Here is a 14,755-nt window from a genome sequence, read left to right on the forward strand (position 1 = left end):
GATAGAATTTACATCAAAATCGATGTTCCGTTTTCGTGCATCGTTTTCGATCTAAATTAACACGAATTTTTCTTGCTGTGTACTGCTGTTGCACTGCTACAATCAAAGTTGCTTCAAAAGCGGTTTTTTTATTTCCTCGTCCGAACAGCCATGAAGCTACATACATTTTGCCAAAATCAGTACATTTTTCGATTTTCGTCAAATCTACGGGCTTGAGCGGTTTTCAATCTGGCAACGTTGCTCAGAACTAGAACTGACTGAGAGAAAATAATTTCTGACGAGTTATCTCGATCGTCATTGGAAACGGATGAGAAGTCATCGCGTTCTCATAACGGGTGTTAAATAAAAAATGAGAATGTTTTCAATACCTTTCAGTAACTTAAATAAAGAGCGTAAAATTTTCTTTCTCCAAGAAAATTGCTCTTTGGGCTCCCTAGAAACAGTAGGCGTATTTGGTTTTGCTAGTTTGAATTTAGTCAAAGCAAAGATGGCGTCGAAACAGCACGCGCTCCGCGAACGCATTGTACGGTTCTACGAAACGCATTTCTAGCAAGGAAAAAAGTTCACGGTGGCACATTTTAAGGAAAAAAATGTACCTGTCAGTACGGTATATCGTATCCTGGGTTCCCTGAACGTAGAGCGAAAGGTCGGAAGTGGTCGTCCGGTGACGATAATGACAAAGCAGAGTAAGACATCGTTAAAGAAGCTGTTTGACAACAAGGACGCAACCAGCATGCGTGACGCCGGTCGGAAATATGGCTGCTCCCACGTATTGATCTATCGTACCCTCAAGATGGAAGGAATAGTCTGCAGGAAGAAGACGAGGTCGCCGGAGTACACGGAGGAGCAGATTGAGACGGTTAAATCACAGTGTCGGTGGATGACCAAAAAATACCGCGGGACGTCATTCGTTCTGGATGACGAAAGCTATTTTCCGCTGTTCAAAACGCATATTCCAGGAAATGATAATTACTACTCCAGCGACAAGTCATCCACACCGCCTGAAGTGAAATACAAGTTCAAGCACAAGTTTGAAAAAAAAGGTTATGTTGTACATCGCCATTTCCGACCGGGGCATTTCAAAGTCTTGGTTTAAGCCGAGCGGTCTGGCTATCAACCAACAAATCTATCAAGAAGAGTGCCTCGATAAAATCCTGATGCCGTTCCTGAACGAGCATCATGCGGATGGGAAGTACGTCTTCTGGCCGGACAAGGCGTCTTCCCATTACGCCAAGAAGACGCTGGCGTACCTTGAGGAGAAAAAGATACCGTTCGTGCCGAAAGATCGTAACCCAACAAACTTGCCCCAGTGCCGCCCAATAGAGGATTTCTTTGGCTCACTCAGTGTCCTAGTGTATAAAAACAATTGGAGGGCCAAGGACACGAAGCAACTGACTACAAGAATCCGGAATTGTATCCGGAAAATGGACGTAAGTGCCGTACAACGTTCTTGTGAAAGCATCGCGACAAAGTTGCGTCGAACATCAGACCACGGCCCTTACTCAAACATTCACTGAAATTTTTTTGAAGAAAATACATTATGTTATTTATAAAAAATACTGAAATCGATGAAAAAAATAACAATTTTTTTATATGTGAAAAAATTCTCATTTTTTATTTAACACCCGTTATTTCTCGTTAAGTGGTAAACAAATAATAAACCAGTTATCAATACCAGTTCGGCTAGATTTGCTTCCCTGGTCCCTACTAGAAAGGAAATCACTTTTCACCGATAAAGCCAATAAATGAAATAACAAACATACATTACGGTGATTAATCTCTTCATAAAATGAAAAGAAAAAATCTAGAGTTCGTTTTGATTAGGTCGTATGAACCAATTTAAAAAAGATTAGTTATTGTTTATTGTTATTATTTATTCGAACAATAAATAACTTTTAAAAATTGATTTGAATTTAAGACGAATAATGACTCAATTATTTTTGCGTGCGATTTGGTTTTAACGTTTTGCACTGCACAGAATTGCCACCAAAAGTCGCTAAAACACTTTTCGGCGAAATGGTTTTTACGACAGTATGCATTTGCGCAGAAAGCGTCCAAAAGTTGGAAAATGTGTACGGAAATGGTTTGTGAGAGTGCTTAAACAAGTTAAACTTCTTCGTTGCTGTTCCTAGGTAAGTTCAGAAACGTATCTCTCATGGTTGGAAAAATTTTCAGCCTCGAAATATTTTTTATTACAGTGGTAGTAGGTGTTTCTGCAATTATCGGGGTCATAGGGAGTAACCACACAGGACTATAAAATTTATTGGACTGATCTAATAGCTTTCATTCTAAAAAGATTGATACGAAGTATTAAAAAATTCAATAAACGGAATGATAAAATCCGATAGATTGTACAATGATTTTTTAGCTAAAATTTACCTATTAACAACTATTTAAAGCTCCAATAAATTAAACACATCTTACCTTTAGGCAACTTATGGGATTTGGTTTTTCTTGCCAATACCGGGAATCGAACCCAGTACGCCTGGATTATTTCTTTGAATTATTTTTCAAAATCGACATAAAAGATAACTACTGTTAAATTTCCATTGAAACTTAATAAGTCACTTGAAGTTGGAGACCGAGTGAATTGGAGGAATATTGTCCATCAGGTAATGTCGTGAGATGGAACACCATTTAAATAAAATAAATTCACTTTAATTGAATGAAAACTATCAAATTGATATTTTACAGGATTCACTTCCAAGAAAAATCTTAAAATTGCTATACAGGAGAATTATTTGAACTTAAATCGATCCTTTGTGTTTATTAAACTTACAGAGAATAACATCTTATGAATAAAATTTAATGATACAAAACGATTCCACTACTGAAGACATTAATAATTATTTATTGGAGACAATAAAAATACATTTTTCTACTTTAATTTTTAGTTTTGCCAAATTCAAGGTGAATTTATTATCTCTTTCGTTGAAAATTGGATTTCGTGCAATGTTTTGCAGTCGCAGTTATCCGTACAAAGGTTGACTGAAAAGAGATGAGCGTGTAGAACTCCGACAGATTTTACACTGATTTGACAGGTCGCACGAACACTCTAGGCCATCCTAACCCAAAACTAAGTTGAAATGCCGCAAAATCGGATGAAACTGACTCCCGACGAAAATAAGTTTGGAGGTGTTTTCCCAAACTTGAGAATCGAGCTCTTTCGCACACCCCATAATCGAGAAAGCCATTTTGACGAGAAAACGATATTAATTTTATTATCATAGCATTTAAAATGGACATATAATAATTAAAAAAACAAAAGCGGTGTTGGTAACGATTTTTATTTTTAAATTAATTTTAAATTAGATGTGTTGTTATATTCGGTTGCTATTTATTATACTCGTGGTGCCGCAATTCAAGCTCTGTAATGAAAAAAAAGAAAACAAAAAAAAATTAATATTCAGAGGACATCTTGAAGTGTAAAAGAAGGCAATTTCCAATAATTAATGTAATAAAATTTTGGAAATAATTTAAAACGATAATAGTAAACTTTAAAATTAACTCTATAGTCAAAAATCTATTTTCAATAAGGTAATCTTTCTTGCTGTCATCTCACCTTTTCATTGGTTCCCCGTTTAATTTGTGAGTCCATATTCCTCCAAGTTAATGATTTTTTTTTCATTTGATAGTGCTAAAAATAAAAATATAGTGTTTTGATTATCACACATGACTTATAAAATGACTAATAATTTATGTTTTAAGAAGTACTTACGATTTTTCACCAAATTTTCCTTGAAGAAAATTGATCACAATTGACTTCCAACAAATATAAACAGCATGGCGACAACAAACGAAACAATTTCCGAACGATAAAATTTTGGGGCAGTCAGTTCAAGCTGCGAACTTTGTTTTTGGGGTGTTGACAGCAACCCAAAATTAAGAACGTCAGACGAACTTTGTTTTGATGCCTTGCCGTTCTTAATTTTGGGTTGTTTCGTTTCTGAGTGTAATGTACAAGTTCGCACAAATTTCGCAGTCATGAGTGCGCAGTCCAATTTAGTTCGCTGCGATTAATACTTGAGCTTGAGCTTGAGCTTAGATAAACCGTACATTTCAGTAGTTGCTACTCCGTGATTGACAAGAACCGTCAAAATTGTACATAGATCCAAATAAATGGGGCTTGGGATTAGCTTACCATTTTCTATCTACACGTTTCGAAGGTTCCTTATCTTATGTGGTCAATAACGGCGCCGGCCACGTCCTTACGGTTCATCGGGGAAAGGGAAGGATTGTTAGTTCGACTTCCGTTGCTACTAGAGACCGAATACACCTCTAAATCTCCACGGTCGTCTCAGGAAGGGTGGTTTGTTAGTGGGGAAGGTAAATAAGATCTGGATTCCCTTTGGGAAGGGATGTGATCAAAGCAAAGTTAAATATTTAATGATCGTCGCGCCGCACACTATCGAGTACATCGCGTTTTTTTTTGCAAATACGTTCTAATGTGGCATTGTCATACACGTATAATGTACTTAGCACGGGCGCGTTATATCTTCCTGTTTGAAAAAATAGACATATTGATATTTTTTTTTGTTTTTCTAAAGATTCTATTCTAGATTAAATTATCGTCGTTAAAAAGAATAAAATTTAAGCTACAAATCTTAACCACAATGTTGAATTAATCATGAAAAGGATACCGAAAAACATTAAAATTGTATTGTGTTATGATTGCACACTCGTCGCGACACTTTCGTATTCAAACAGTAGTTTCCTAACGAATTCTACAATTACAGCTGGCAAACAGTCAATTATAAACATACGAATCATAAGCTTTAAATGACTGTGGGATTGTTTCTTGTTGTCTGTCCCAGAAAAAAACGAAAACGGATCGAACATAAAGAGACAACAAACCGGCGAACAGAATCGTTGCAAGCCAACTAAATTTTTTGAACCGTAATCATTTAATTTCAGCTTAGCAAATTTTAGCAATTTAAAAGAGAATTGAGGTTTAAATTAAAGATAAAACAAATACTTATCTTGGTTTCTGTGGAAAATAATTCTTCTTTTCCTGTAGGCTACGGTATCCAGTTGTATTCGTCATAACGTAACGGAGTTAAAGGTTGCCGGATTCGACGTCATCACAAAACGATAAAAGCGTTACAATTTTTCATGAACTAGTAACACACAATGAGCTTTCTTCAAAAAAGCTGTAGCTGCGCCATCTCTGTTTGAAATTGGTTTTAAGCTTTCGAATATGCATAACAGCTCTATCTTCATCCGAAAACTGGCACTTGTTTACTGCAAGCACTTCGCCGGCCATTTTGCGAGTTGGCAAAGAAAACAAATCACCATACGAATTTTAAAACCAAATTTTTGGCTCATGAATTGCACTTTCCACTAAAATTTTATTACTTCTCAATTCTTTTCCAAACTACACATCGATTTAACAAAGAAAACGTAAATAAAATTAATAACTTTAACACTAAAATCCATGTTTTTTCCTCCTCTTACGAGGAGTAACACCATTCACAGCAGTGCTGCTCTTTGTCTTCTCCAATTTAGTTCGCTGCGATTAATACTGTACTTAAATTTAAAATGTGTTTTAAAATTTCGACAGCGATTTGGCTTATACGACCTAATCAAAACAATCTCTAGAAATGTTTAAAACAAACGACTGTCTGGCAATATTGCTAAGCAACTAGCCTCGAGCAAAAGTTTTAACCATTATTTGACCAAATGAAGAAATCGTCCAATGAAGGAAATTTTTTTGAAAAGTGGAACATTTTTGAAGAAAATGTTTATGTATAGAGTACCCAATTGGGATTGCCTTAGCCCTAAAGAAACATTCGATTACCAAGCTTTTCCGATTATAAATGCCCCGATAAACGAGCAAGTACTGTAATTCGAAAGATTTAAATTTGAAAGTTTTCTAAACTTTCAACCATTTGAACGCTGACTCATTGGTAACGGCGCGTTCGTAAATTGATTTTTTGGGGTCGATCGATTTGTTTGGTAGATGTCAAATCAGTTTCCAATGCTTTTGCATACGCTTGTTTGTAATTTACGAACGCCAGCATCGATAAAATAAATCTAGAGTTTTTTTTGATTAAGTCGTATGAACCACTTGACTAGATTCGAGAAAATCGTTGTTGAAGTTTTGTAACACATTTTTAATTCCTGTATTAAACATATCGCTCAAAATTATCTGAAAATTCGGTTTGCGTTTCAAGAATAGTTAAGAAAAGAGCTACTGTATTCAATTCAGGCATAGATTCATTTGTGCTAGTAAAAATGCTCTTACGACCTTTCGCATTATACATATGGTGGAAACGCCGTTTTGCAAATTTCTTTGAAAACTGGATTAAATTTGTTTTAAGCTTCGCCAATTCTTGATAATTAGCTTAAACTACTAAAGCTCTTGTTGCCACAAGGGCAATTAGACCGGGAGCTGACGACACCCCAATGAGTGACAGTTCTCGATGAGCGTGAAAAAACCAAGAGGAGAAAGAAGTAAAAGAAGAGATCATTATAGTAGGAAGAAAAAAGCGCGTGGTTCATAGTTTCGGAAGAGGAAAAAATAGTAGAGTGAAAATTTAGAAAGTTTGAAAGTTGATAGACAGGTAGTAAGAGAAAGTGAAGCTTAAGTGGTCCCCCGTAGAATCGAGGTCGAGGTAGTCTATATTGCCAAATTAGGAACCGTAAGTCGAAACCTTTTGTAAATCCTTCTTCAATCTTAACACCTAACCTGTATTTGGTACGACAGATTCCCTTACGTCCAATCGGACCACATTATTGTAGTGCGGGTTTCGGATAGTTCGCTACAAGACGATTTCGTGGAATTACGGTAACTGATTTGTTTAGTTTATTCCCTCCTCAGTACTAAATTGTTATTTCAAAATAGGATCCGAAACGTTGTACCCGGTTAGCGAGTAAGTCAAGCCAAGAGTTTGTTCGGTTGACTGATTGTAAGTGAGGTTAGGTTTAGTTGAGATGTTATCTAAAACCTTTATGTATTTTTAGATTTGAAGTTATCTTTTCGTTTTGTTCATTGGAATAAACACTGTCGAACACAGTTCGCCCGGCACTTTTGACTCTCGCTAACAATTCTTCAAATAATCATCCGATGGCGACGGTTCACTCATCGAGCGAGGATGATTTCAACACCACCAATCAGGACAACTTGAGCAGTTGTGTTGCCTGCGATCGTCCGGATTCAGCGGACAATATGGTGGCCTGTGATCAGTGCAATGGCTGGTGGCATCTTTCATGCGCTGGTGTTAGCGCTGGCGTTTCAAATAGGCCATGGACTTGCAGCAAGTGCCTTCCTCTTCCGACGAAAACGATGTCAGCGCGGACTTCATCTTCCGTCCGAAAAGCAAAGCTCAATTTGGAGCTAAAGCGCCTGGAGGAAGAAAAGGAGATCGAGAAAAGGATCGAAAAGGCCTATGTTAAGGAGCGCTACCGGATCATCGAGGAATCCCTCATGGAAGAGGAATATGAACAACATAGTGTTCATTCTCGGCAGCATGCGAACCCTGCCGAAAAGTCTGAGCGTGTGACGGAGTGGGTAGCGAGCCAAGCTGGCCCCGAATTATTGGGCGCAGAGAGAGGAACAATCCTCCGAGAATCGTCAGCAAGATTACCACTTCCGGAAGAAGCAGCGAATGAATTTCCAGAACGGCGAGAGCTAATTGCAGACGCAATCAGGAAATTGCAACAACAGCTGCGCGACTGTCAGCAGCACCAGCAGCCGTCAGCAGATAAGTTAAGCGAGCTTGAGAATCAGCTCCAACTGTGTCAGCGGGGATTGAAAGGTGCTCGAGCTTGGCCGGAAGAATCAATCCGACTTCCGAAACCATTTCCGGAAGCATTGGGTGATGGTCCTACACATCCGACAGGAACGATTCCGAAGAGCAAGCGTGTTGTTGCCCAACCCAGTCAGCAGAAGCCATCCATGCAAGCGGATAGAAGGCAGCCAACAATAGAACCGGAATGTGTTGCGCCGGAACTGATGTTCAGACCTGAGGCTATTCCGACATCGTTAACTGTCGAGGAGCCAGTGCAAGTGCCGCAGAGACGGCAGCTGTTGCCGCCACAATCAACGAGGCAAATTGATAGCGGAGTTCCAGGCAATCCGAGGCCACTTGGGCCAACTCAAGAGCAGCGTACAGCGCGCCAAGTCTTCTCGGGGGATTTGCCAACGTTTTCCGGAAATCCCGCCGACTGGCCTGTTTTTATTAGCCACTACCAGTACACCACAGAAGCCTGTGGTTTCAACAACGGCGAGAACATGATTCGCCTTCAACGATGCCTGAAGGGTTCGGCATGGGAGTCGGTTCGTAACAGGCTTATACATCCGGGATCCGTGCCAGCAGCCATCAAAATGCTGGAGAAGCGTTACGGTCGACCGGATTTGATCATCGAGACCTTAATTGAGAAGGTTAGATCCACACCCCCGCCGAAGGCTGATAGACTCAACACTATCATCGACTTCGGGACACAAGTGCAGGGTCTCTGCGAACACTTGGAGGCCGCGGATTTGAACGATCATCTGAACAATCCCTCGCTGCTAAAGGAGTTGGTGAGAAAGCTCCCGACCGAATACCAAATGCTTTGGGGAAGATACATCAGAACGGTCGAGGCCGTGGACTTACGAACGTTCGGGACCTTCATGGATGAAACTGTCGACGATGCATACGCCGTGACGTCGTACACCGGCGAATCGAAAGCCAGGCAGTCGAAGCCTGAAAGATCCAAGCCGGACCGGAGTTTTGTGCACATTGACGTCGCGGGAAAGTTTGAGAAGCCGAAGGAGCGGAGTAGCTGCCAAGATGCAGCGGAGTTTAGGAAACGAGTTTTGACTTGTGCCGTGTGCCAGAAAGAGGGGCATAAGTCCAGAGAATGTCGATCGTTCCAGAAGATGACCGTCGACGACAGATGGCTTCGTATACAGAATTTGGGACTTTGTAAAACGTGCTTGTACAGTCATGGGACTCGTTCGTGTAGAAACAACACTCGCTGCGGCGTGGATGGATGCGATGCGCGTCATCACGCACTTCTTCATTCGACGGAGAAACCAAAGGCATCCTACAGCTCTGGTCCGAATCCGATATCGAACTACGTTGTGCATCACGTTCACCAGTCGTCGTTTTCATCATTACTGTACCGTGTTATTCCAATCACGCTCCACAACGGTAGTTTATCCGTCGATGCCTTTGCCTTCATCGACGAAGGGTCTTCGATAACAATGCTGGAAAAGAGTCTGGCAGAAAAACTTCAACTAAACGGGCACTCCCACCCGTTGTGCTTGCAGTGGACATCCAATGTGACGCGGATCGAGAACGATTCGAAACGAGTGACGTTCGAGATTTCCGGCATCAATAAATCAAAGGTACAAGGTTTCAAACGTCGGAACAACCAATTCCCTGCACTTACCAACACAGAGTTTGCCGTTCGAAGAACTCAAGTCACGTTTTAGTCATCTTCGAGGAATTCCGGTGGATGGTTACGAGAATGCCAGTCCGCAACTTCTCATAGGAGTTGACAATCTACGTTTGGTGGTTCCGCTCAAGGCGCGAGAGGGCGAAGTAGGAGATCCAACTGCGGTACGCACCCGCCTGGGCTGGTGTGTGTACGGTGGCAAGCGCGACGAGTCAACGCCAACATTCAGTTATCACATTTGTGACTGTCAACATGATTCATCTTTAGACGAGGCAGTGAAGACTTATCTGACGCTCGACGAAGTTGGATCGAAAGTGTTCACGCCAGTGCTGAGTGACGAAGACACTCGAGCAACGAAAATTATGGAGGAGACTACAAAAAGAGTGGGCGATCGTTATGAGTCCGGCCTGTTTTGGAAGTACGACTTCGTAGAGTTTCCAGACAGCTATCCAATGTGTCTGAGAAGACTCCAATGTCTCGAAAGAAGAATGGGAAAAGAACCGGCGATGCGGGACAACATAGTGCGTCAGATCGAGGAATATCAGCAGAAAGGCTACTGCCATCGAGCGACTCCGGATGAGCTGCAACAGGCTGACCCCCGACGCACATGGTACCTCCCCCTCGGCGCGGTCACCAATCCCAAGAAACCCGGTAAGGTGCGGCTCATCTGGGACGCTGCAGCCAAAGTCGACGGGGTGTCCTTAAACGCGATGCTATTGAAAGGGCCCGACCAGTTGACATCTTTGCCTGCTGTATTATTTCGGTTCCGCCAGTATCCGGTGGCAGTTTGTGGAGACAACCGGGAGATGTACCACCAGATCCTGATTCGTGAAGCTGATCGAAGCGCTCAAAGGTTCCTGTGGCGGTCTTATCCGAACCAGCAGCCAGAAGTTTTCGTCATGGACGTGGCAACGTTTGGGTCGACCAGTTCACCAGCGACGGCCCAATACGTTAAGAATATCAACGCCCGCCTGTTCGCCGATAAGTATCCTGCAGCCGTCGAAGAAGCAATCAGTGGTCATTATGTTGATGACTATGTGACTAGTTTTCGGAGCGTGGCTGAGGCCAAAGAAGTTACGTCCCAGGTGAGGGCGATACATCAACACGGTGGTTTCGAACTTCGTCAGTTCTGTTCGAACAGCGACGAGGTCATGCAGTTTCTTGGAGAGGTCAAGGCACATCCAGTGAAGAACATGTGCCCAACTAAGGGAGAAAACTCCGAACGTGTGCTTGGTATTTTGTGGGATACGGAACACGATGAGCTGCGGTTCCCAACGAAGATGCGGGAAGACATGGAGAAGTTAATCACTACACAGGAGAAACCAACGAAGCGACAGATACTCCGGTGTGTGATGACGATGTTCGATCCACTGGGTCTTCTAGCACCGTATCTGATCTTTGGCAAGATCATTATCCAGGAAGCCTGGCGCAAAGAGCTCGGTTGGGACGAACCGGTGGACGATGAAACGCACCAACAGTGGCTGAAATGGGTCCAAATGCTTGAACACATCAACGATATCGGCATCCAGCGATGCTATTTCCGAGAGGCGATCAACGAGGTCGAAGTTCACACATTTGTGGACGCCAGTGAGATTGCATATTCCTGTGTGACGTATTTTCGCTCAACGAACGCTGCCGGAGAAGTAAAGGTTGCGCTGGTAGGCGCGAAGTCCAAAGTTGCACCCCTGAAGGCGTGGTCGATACCGCGCTTAGAGCTGCAAGCGTGTGTGTTAGGTGCACGTCATATGCGAAGTGTCATCGAGGGACATTCGTTGCAGATCAAGAAGCGAGTGTTGTGGTCCGATTCCGGAACAGCGCTGAGCTGGATCAACGGAGATCCCCGAAAGTTTAATAGATTTGTATCGTTCCGAATCTGCGAGATCTTGGAGCTTACCACTCGGAAGGAGTGGAGATGGGTTCCATCGAAGAACAATCCAGCGGATGAGGCTACGAAGTACGGTTCCGGGCCTTATTTTGCCAAAACGAGTTGCTGGTTCGACGGGCCAAGTTTTTTGGTGCATCCTGAAGCAGTATGGCCAGTGTGGAAAGCTTCACCAACTACCGAAGAAGAACTGAGGCCATGTTACTCCCACAAAGAAGTTCCGCTTCCAGAGCCCGTAATAGCTTATCGTGAGTTTTCTCGATGGTGCCGAATCTTGAGAGTTACAGCCTTTATGCACCGCTACATTAATAACTTGAAGCTGCCTGAAGAACGGCGAAATTTTGGCTGTCTATCCAAAGCAGAACTCCAAAAGGGAGAACAAATATTGTTCCGATTGGCGCAGAGTGAGAGCTTTCCCGACGAACTCATTACTCTCAAACAAAACCTACGTTGCCCTAAAAAAGATCGCAAAGCCCTGGAGAAGTCAAGTCAACTCTATCGTCTTTCGCCAATGTTAGACGACTATGGAATTCTTAGGGTCGACGGAAGGATCGGATTAGCACGGAACGTGTCGGCGGACGTCAAGTTTCCGGTTATACTGCCGAAACGGCATCACTTGACCTACCTGTACATCGACGAACTTCACCGGAAATACAACCACGGCAACAACGAGACGGTGGTGAACGAGGCGCGACAACGCGTGCAGATCCCAGCGCTGCGCTCATTGGTGAAGAACGTCGCAAAAAATTGTCAGTGGTGTAAAATTTACAAGACGAGGCCAATTGTACCGAGGATGGCGCCGCTACCAGCAGCTAGATTGTCGCCACAGTTTCGCCCGTTTACCTTTGTCGGGCTAGACTACTTTGGTCCAGTGGTAGTCAAGATCGGAAGGAGCAGTGTCAAGAGGTGGGTGGCCTTGTTCACTTGCCTCACCATACGTGCTGTCCATTTGGAGATTGTCTTTTCTCTATCAACTGAATCCTGCGTTGCCGCTGTTCGTCGCTTCATCAGCCGCCGAGGGTCGCCTTCAGAAATCCACAGCGACAACGGAACGAACTTCCAGGGGGCTGAAAGAGTACTCCGTGAGCAGATCAACGCCGGTCTAGAGGCCACCTTTACCAACCAGAATACTTCTTGGCACTTCATCCCACCTGCCGCTCCACACATGGGAGGTGCCTGGGAGCGGATGGTGAGGTCGGTGAAGGCTGCGCTTGCTGAAGCATACTACGAGCGACTTGATGACGAGAAGCTGCACACACTACTGGTCGAAGCCGAGTCGATCGTAAATAGTCGCCCCTTAACCTACTTGCCGTTGGATGCAGCTGAGAGTGAAGCCCTGACACCCAACCACTTCCTGCTAGGGAGTTCCGACGGTGTCCGCCAGCCGCCTACCGAAGATGTGTGTGACAACAAGTTGCTGGGGAATTCCTGGAATTTACTGCAGAGACAGCTGAATACTTTTTGGAAGCGCTGGACGAACGAGTATTTGCCGACACTGACGAGGCGAACGAAATGGTTTGACGAGGTGAAGCCCGTTGAACCAGGCGAGTTGGTTGTGTTGGTGGAGGATCGTAGGCGGAACGGATGGAAAAGAGGGCGTGTCCTGAAGGTGATTACGAATCCAGACGGCAGGTGTCGTCAGGCGATTGTGCAGACGAGTGATGGGACGTTTCGTCGGCCGCTATCGCGCCTGGCTGTGTTGGAGGTACAAGATCGTGGAACCCAGCCGGATTCCACCGGGGGGAGGATGTTGCCACAAGGGCAATTAGACCGGGAGCTGACGACACCCCAATGAGTGACAGTTCTCGATGAGCGTGAAAAAACCAAGAGGAGAAAGAAGTAAAAGAAGAGATCATTATAGTAGGAAGAAAAAAGCGCGTGGTTCATAGTTTCGGAAGAGGAAAAAATAGTAGAGTGAAAATTTAGAAAGTTTGAAAGTTGATAGACAGGTAGTAAGAGAAAGTGAAGCTTAAGTGGTCCCCCGTAGAATCGAGGTCGAGGTAGTCTATATTGCCAAATTAGGAACCGTAAATCGAAACCTTTTGTAAATCCTTCTTCAATCTTAACACCTAACCTGTATTTGGTACGACAGATTCCCTTACGTCCAATCGGACCACATTATTGTAGTGCGGGTTTCGGATAGTTCGCTACAAGGCGATTTCGTGGAATTACGGTAACTGATTTGTTTAGTTTATTCCCTCCTCAGTACTAAATTGTTATTTCAAAATAGGATCCGAAACGTTGTACCCGGTTAGCGAGGAAGTCAAGCCAAGAGTTTGTTCGGTTGACTGATTGTAAGTGAGGTTAGGTATAGTTGAGATGTTATCTAAAACCTTTATGTATTTTTAGATTTGAAGTTATCTTTTCGTTTTGTTCATTGGAATAAACACTGTCGAACACAGTTCGCCCGGCACTTTTGACTCTCGCTAACAGCTCTCCCATTTTATGACTATTCTGCAGAGTTGCGTAATTATTGACACTTGATTTCGAGGAATTCTTTCTGTGTCAATTTGCCACACGCCTCAAAATAGAGCACAAAAGAAAGTTGACTTACGTTTAACTTTCAGGAACGTTGTCTGGGTCCAAGTAGGTGATATGCGCTCTACTGAATATCCGGATCCTCGAATTTCTCAACACTTGTAGAGCGGACCTTGTTGTCATAGTGGATAGCGGTCTCCTCCCACGCTGCAGCAGCCTGGAATCGATGCTGCGAAGGGCATCAGTAATGTATCTTGTCCACTTCACACTGTTCATTATAACCTGTGACTCCCAGAATGGTTCAAGGATTGCGGAAACCACGATAGCTTTTTTTTAAACTTAAAGTTGAGTTGGCTGTCTCTGGTATGAGAAAAAGTATAGAGCTCAAAATTTGTACAGGCATAAAACTAACGATATTTGAACTTACCTGCATATTTATTTTATTGGGATTGTTGATACTACTCTAGCTAGCGATTTCCGTTTGATTTTCCGAACTTTTCAATACTTAGCGACGCATTTTCTGCGAAAATGCATTAAGTCGCAAGAACCAACATAACAAACTATTATTATGTGTCCTTTTGTTGCACGCCTATCCAGTGCAACGCAAAAAGTCGCAAAAACCAAACTGCACTCGAAAATGAGAAAGTCATTATACGTCTTAAATTTAAATCATTTTCTAAAAGTTATTTATTAATTAAATGAAACCAAGTTTTTACCAAGCCTAATATACATGTTTATCAACCGTTTGCAGCCAATAACTCAGTTTTGTTTATATTGGTTCATACGACCTAATCAAAACAAACTCTAGAAATCACTTCGATAGAAAAAATCAATTTACGAACACGCCGTAAATATTTTCCTCTAATCAAAATCAAAACACGTCGCACCCGGATGACCTAAACTCAGAGAGATATACGCCTCATCGAAGGGTGGTAGTTTAGATACAATTCCGAGAATTTCGACGATATTCCGAACAACCTTAACCTTTTCCTTTGAAATGTGTTCATATTT

The 14,755-nt window shown here is 42.8% G+C and overlaps 2 protein-coding genes across 7 annotated transcripts in view; one reads left to right on the top strand and one right to left on the bottom strand.

Annotated features, from left to right (window-relative positions):
- LOC129741107 (rho guanine nucleotide exchange factor 7) overlaps positions 1-14,755 on the bottom strand; it is an 86,463-nt gene that overhangs the window by 70,891 nt on the left and 817 nt on the right. The window lies entirely within an intron of this gene.
- On the top strand, positions 1,047-13,061 carry LOC129741185 (uncharacterized). Its single transcript, XM_055732894.1, has 5 exons — positions 1,047-1,270; positions 6,707-6,787; positions 6,845-6,864; positions 7,017-9,334; positions 9,387-13,061. Exons 1-5 carry the CDS (start codon positions 1,047-1,049, stop codon positions 13,059-13,061), a joined length of 6,318 nt encoding a protein of 2,105 aa, XP_055588869.1.

This window comes from Uranotaenia lowii, chromosome 2 (assembly GCF_029784155.1).
Source record: "Uranotaenia lowii strain MFRU-FL chromosome 2, ASM2978415v1, whole genome shotgun sequence".
Lineage (NCBI taxonomy): Eukaryota > Metazoa > Arthropoda > Insecta > Diptera > Culicidae > Uranotaenia > Uranotaenia lowii.

Bases quoted from the DNA above. Each gene is read 5' to 3' on its own strand.
- LOC129741185 (XM_055732894.1), top strand. From the start codon at position 1,047: ATGTTGTACATCGCCATTTCCGACCGGGGCATTTCAAAGTCTTGGTTT. The intron at 6,865-7,016 runs GTTAGCGAGTAA...TGTCGAACACAG, and splicing joins GATCCGAAACGTTGTACCCG to TTCGCCCGGCACTTTTGACT. The intron at 9,335-9,386 runs GTACAAGGTTTC...TTACCAACACAG, and splicing joins CCGGCATCAATAAATCAAAG to AGTTTGCCGTTCGAAGAACT.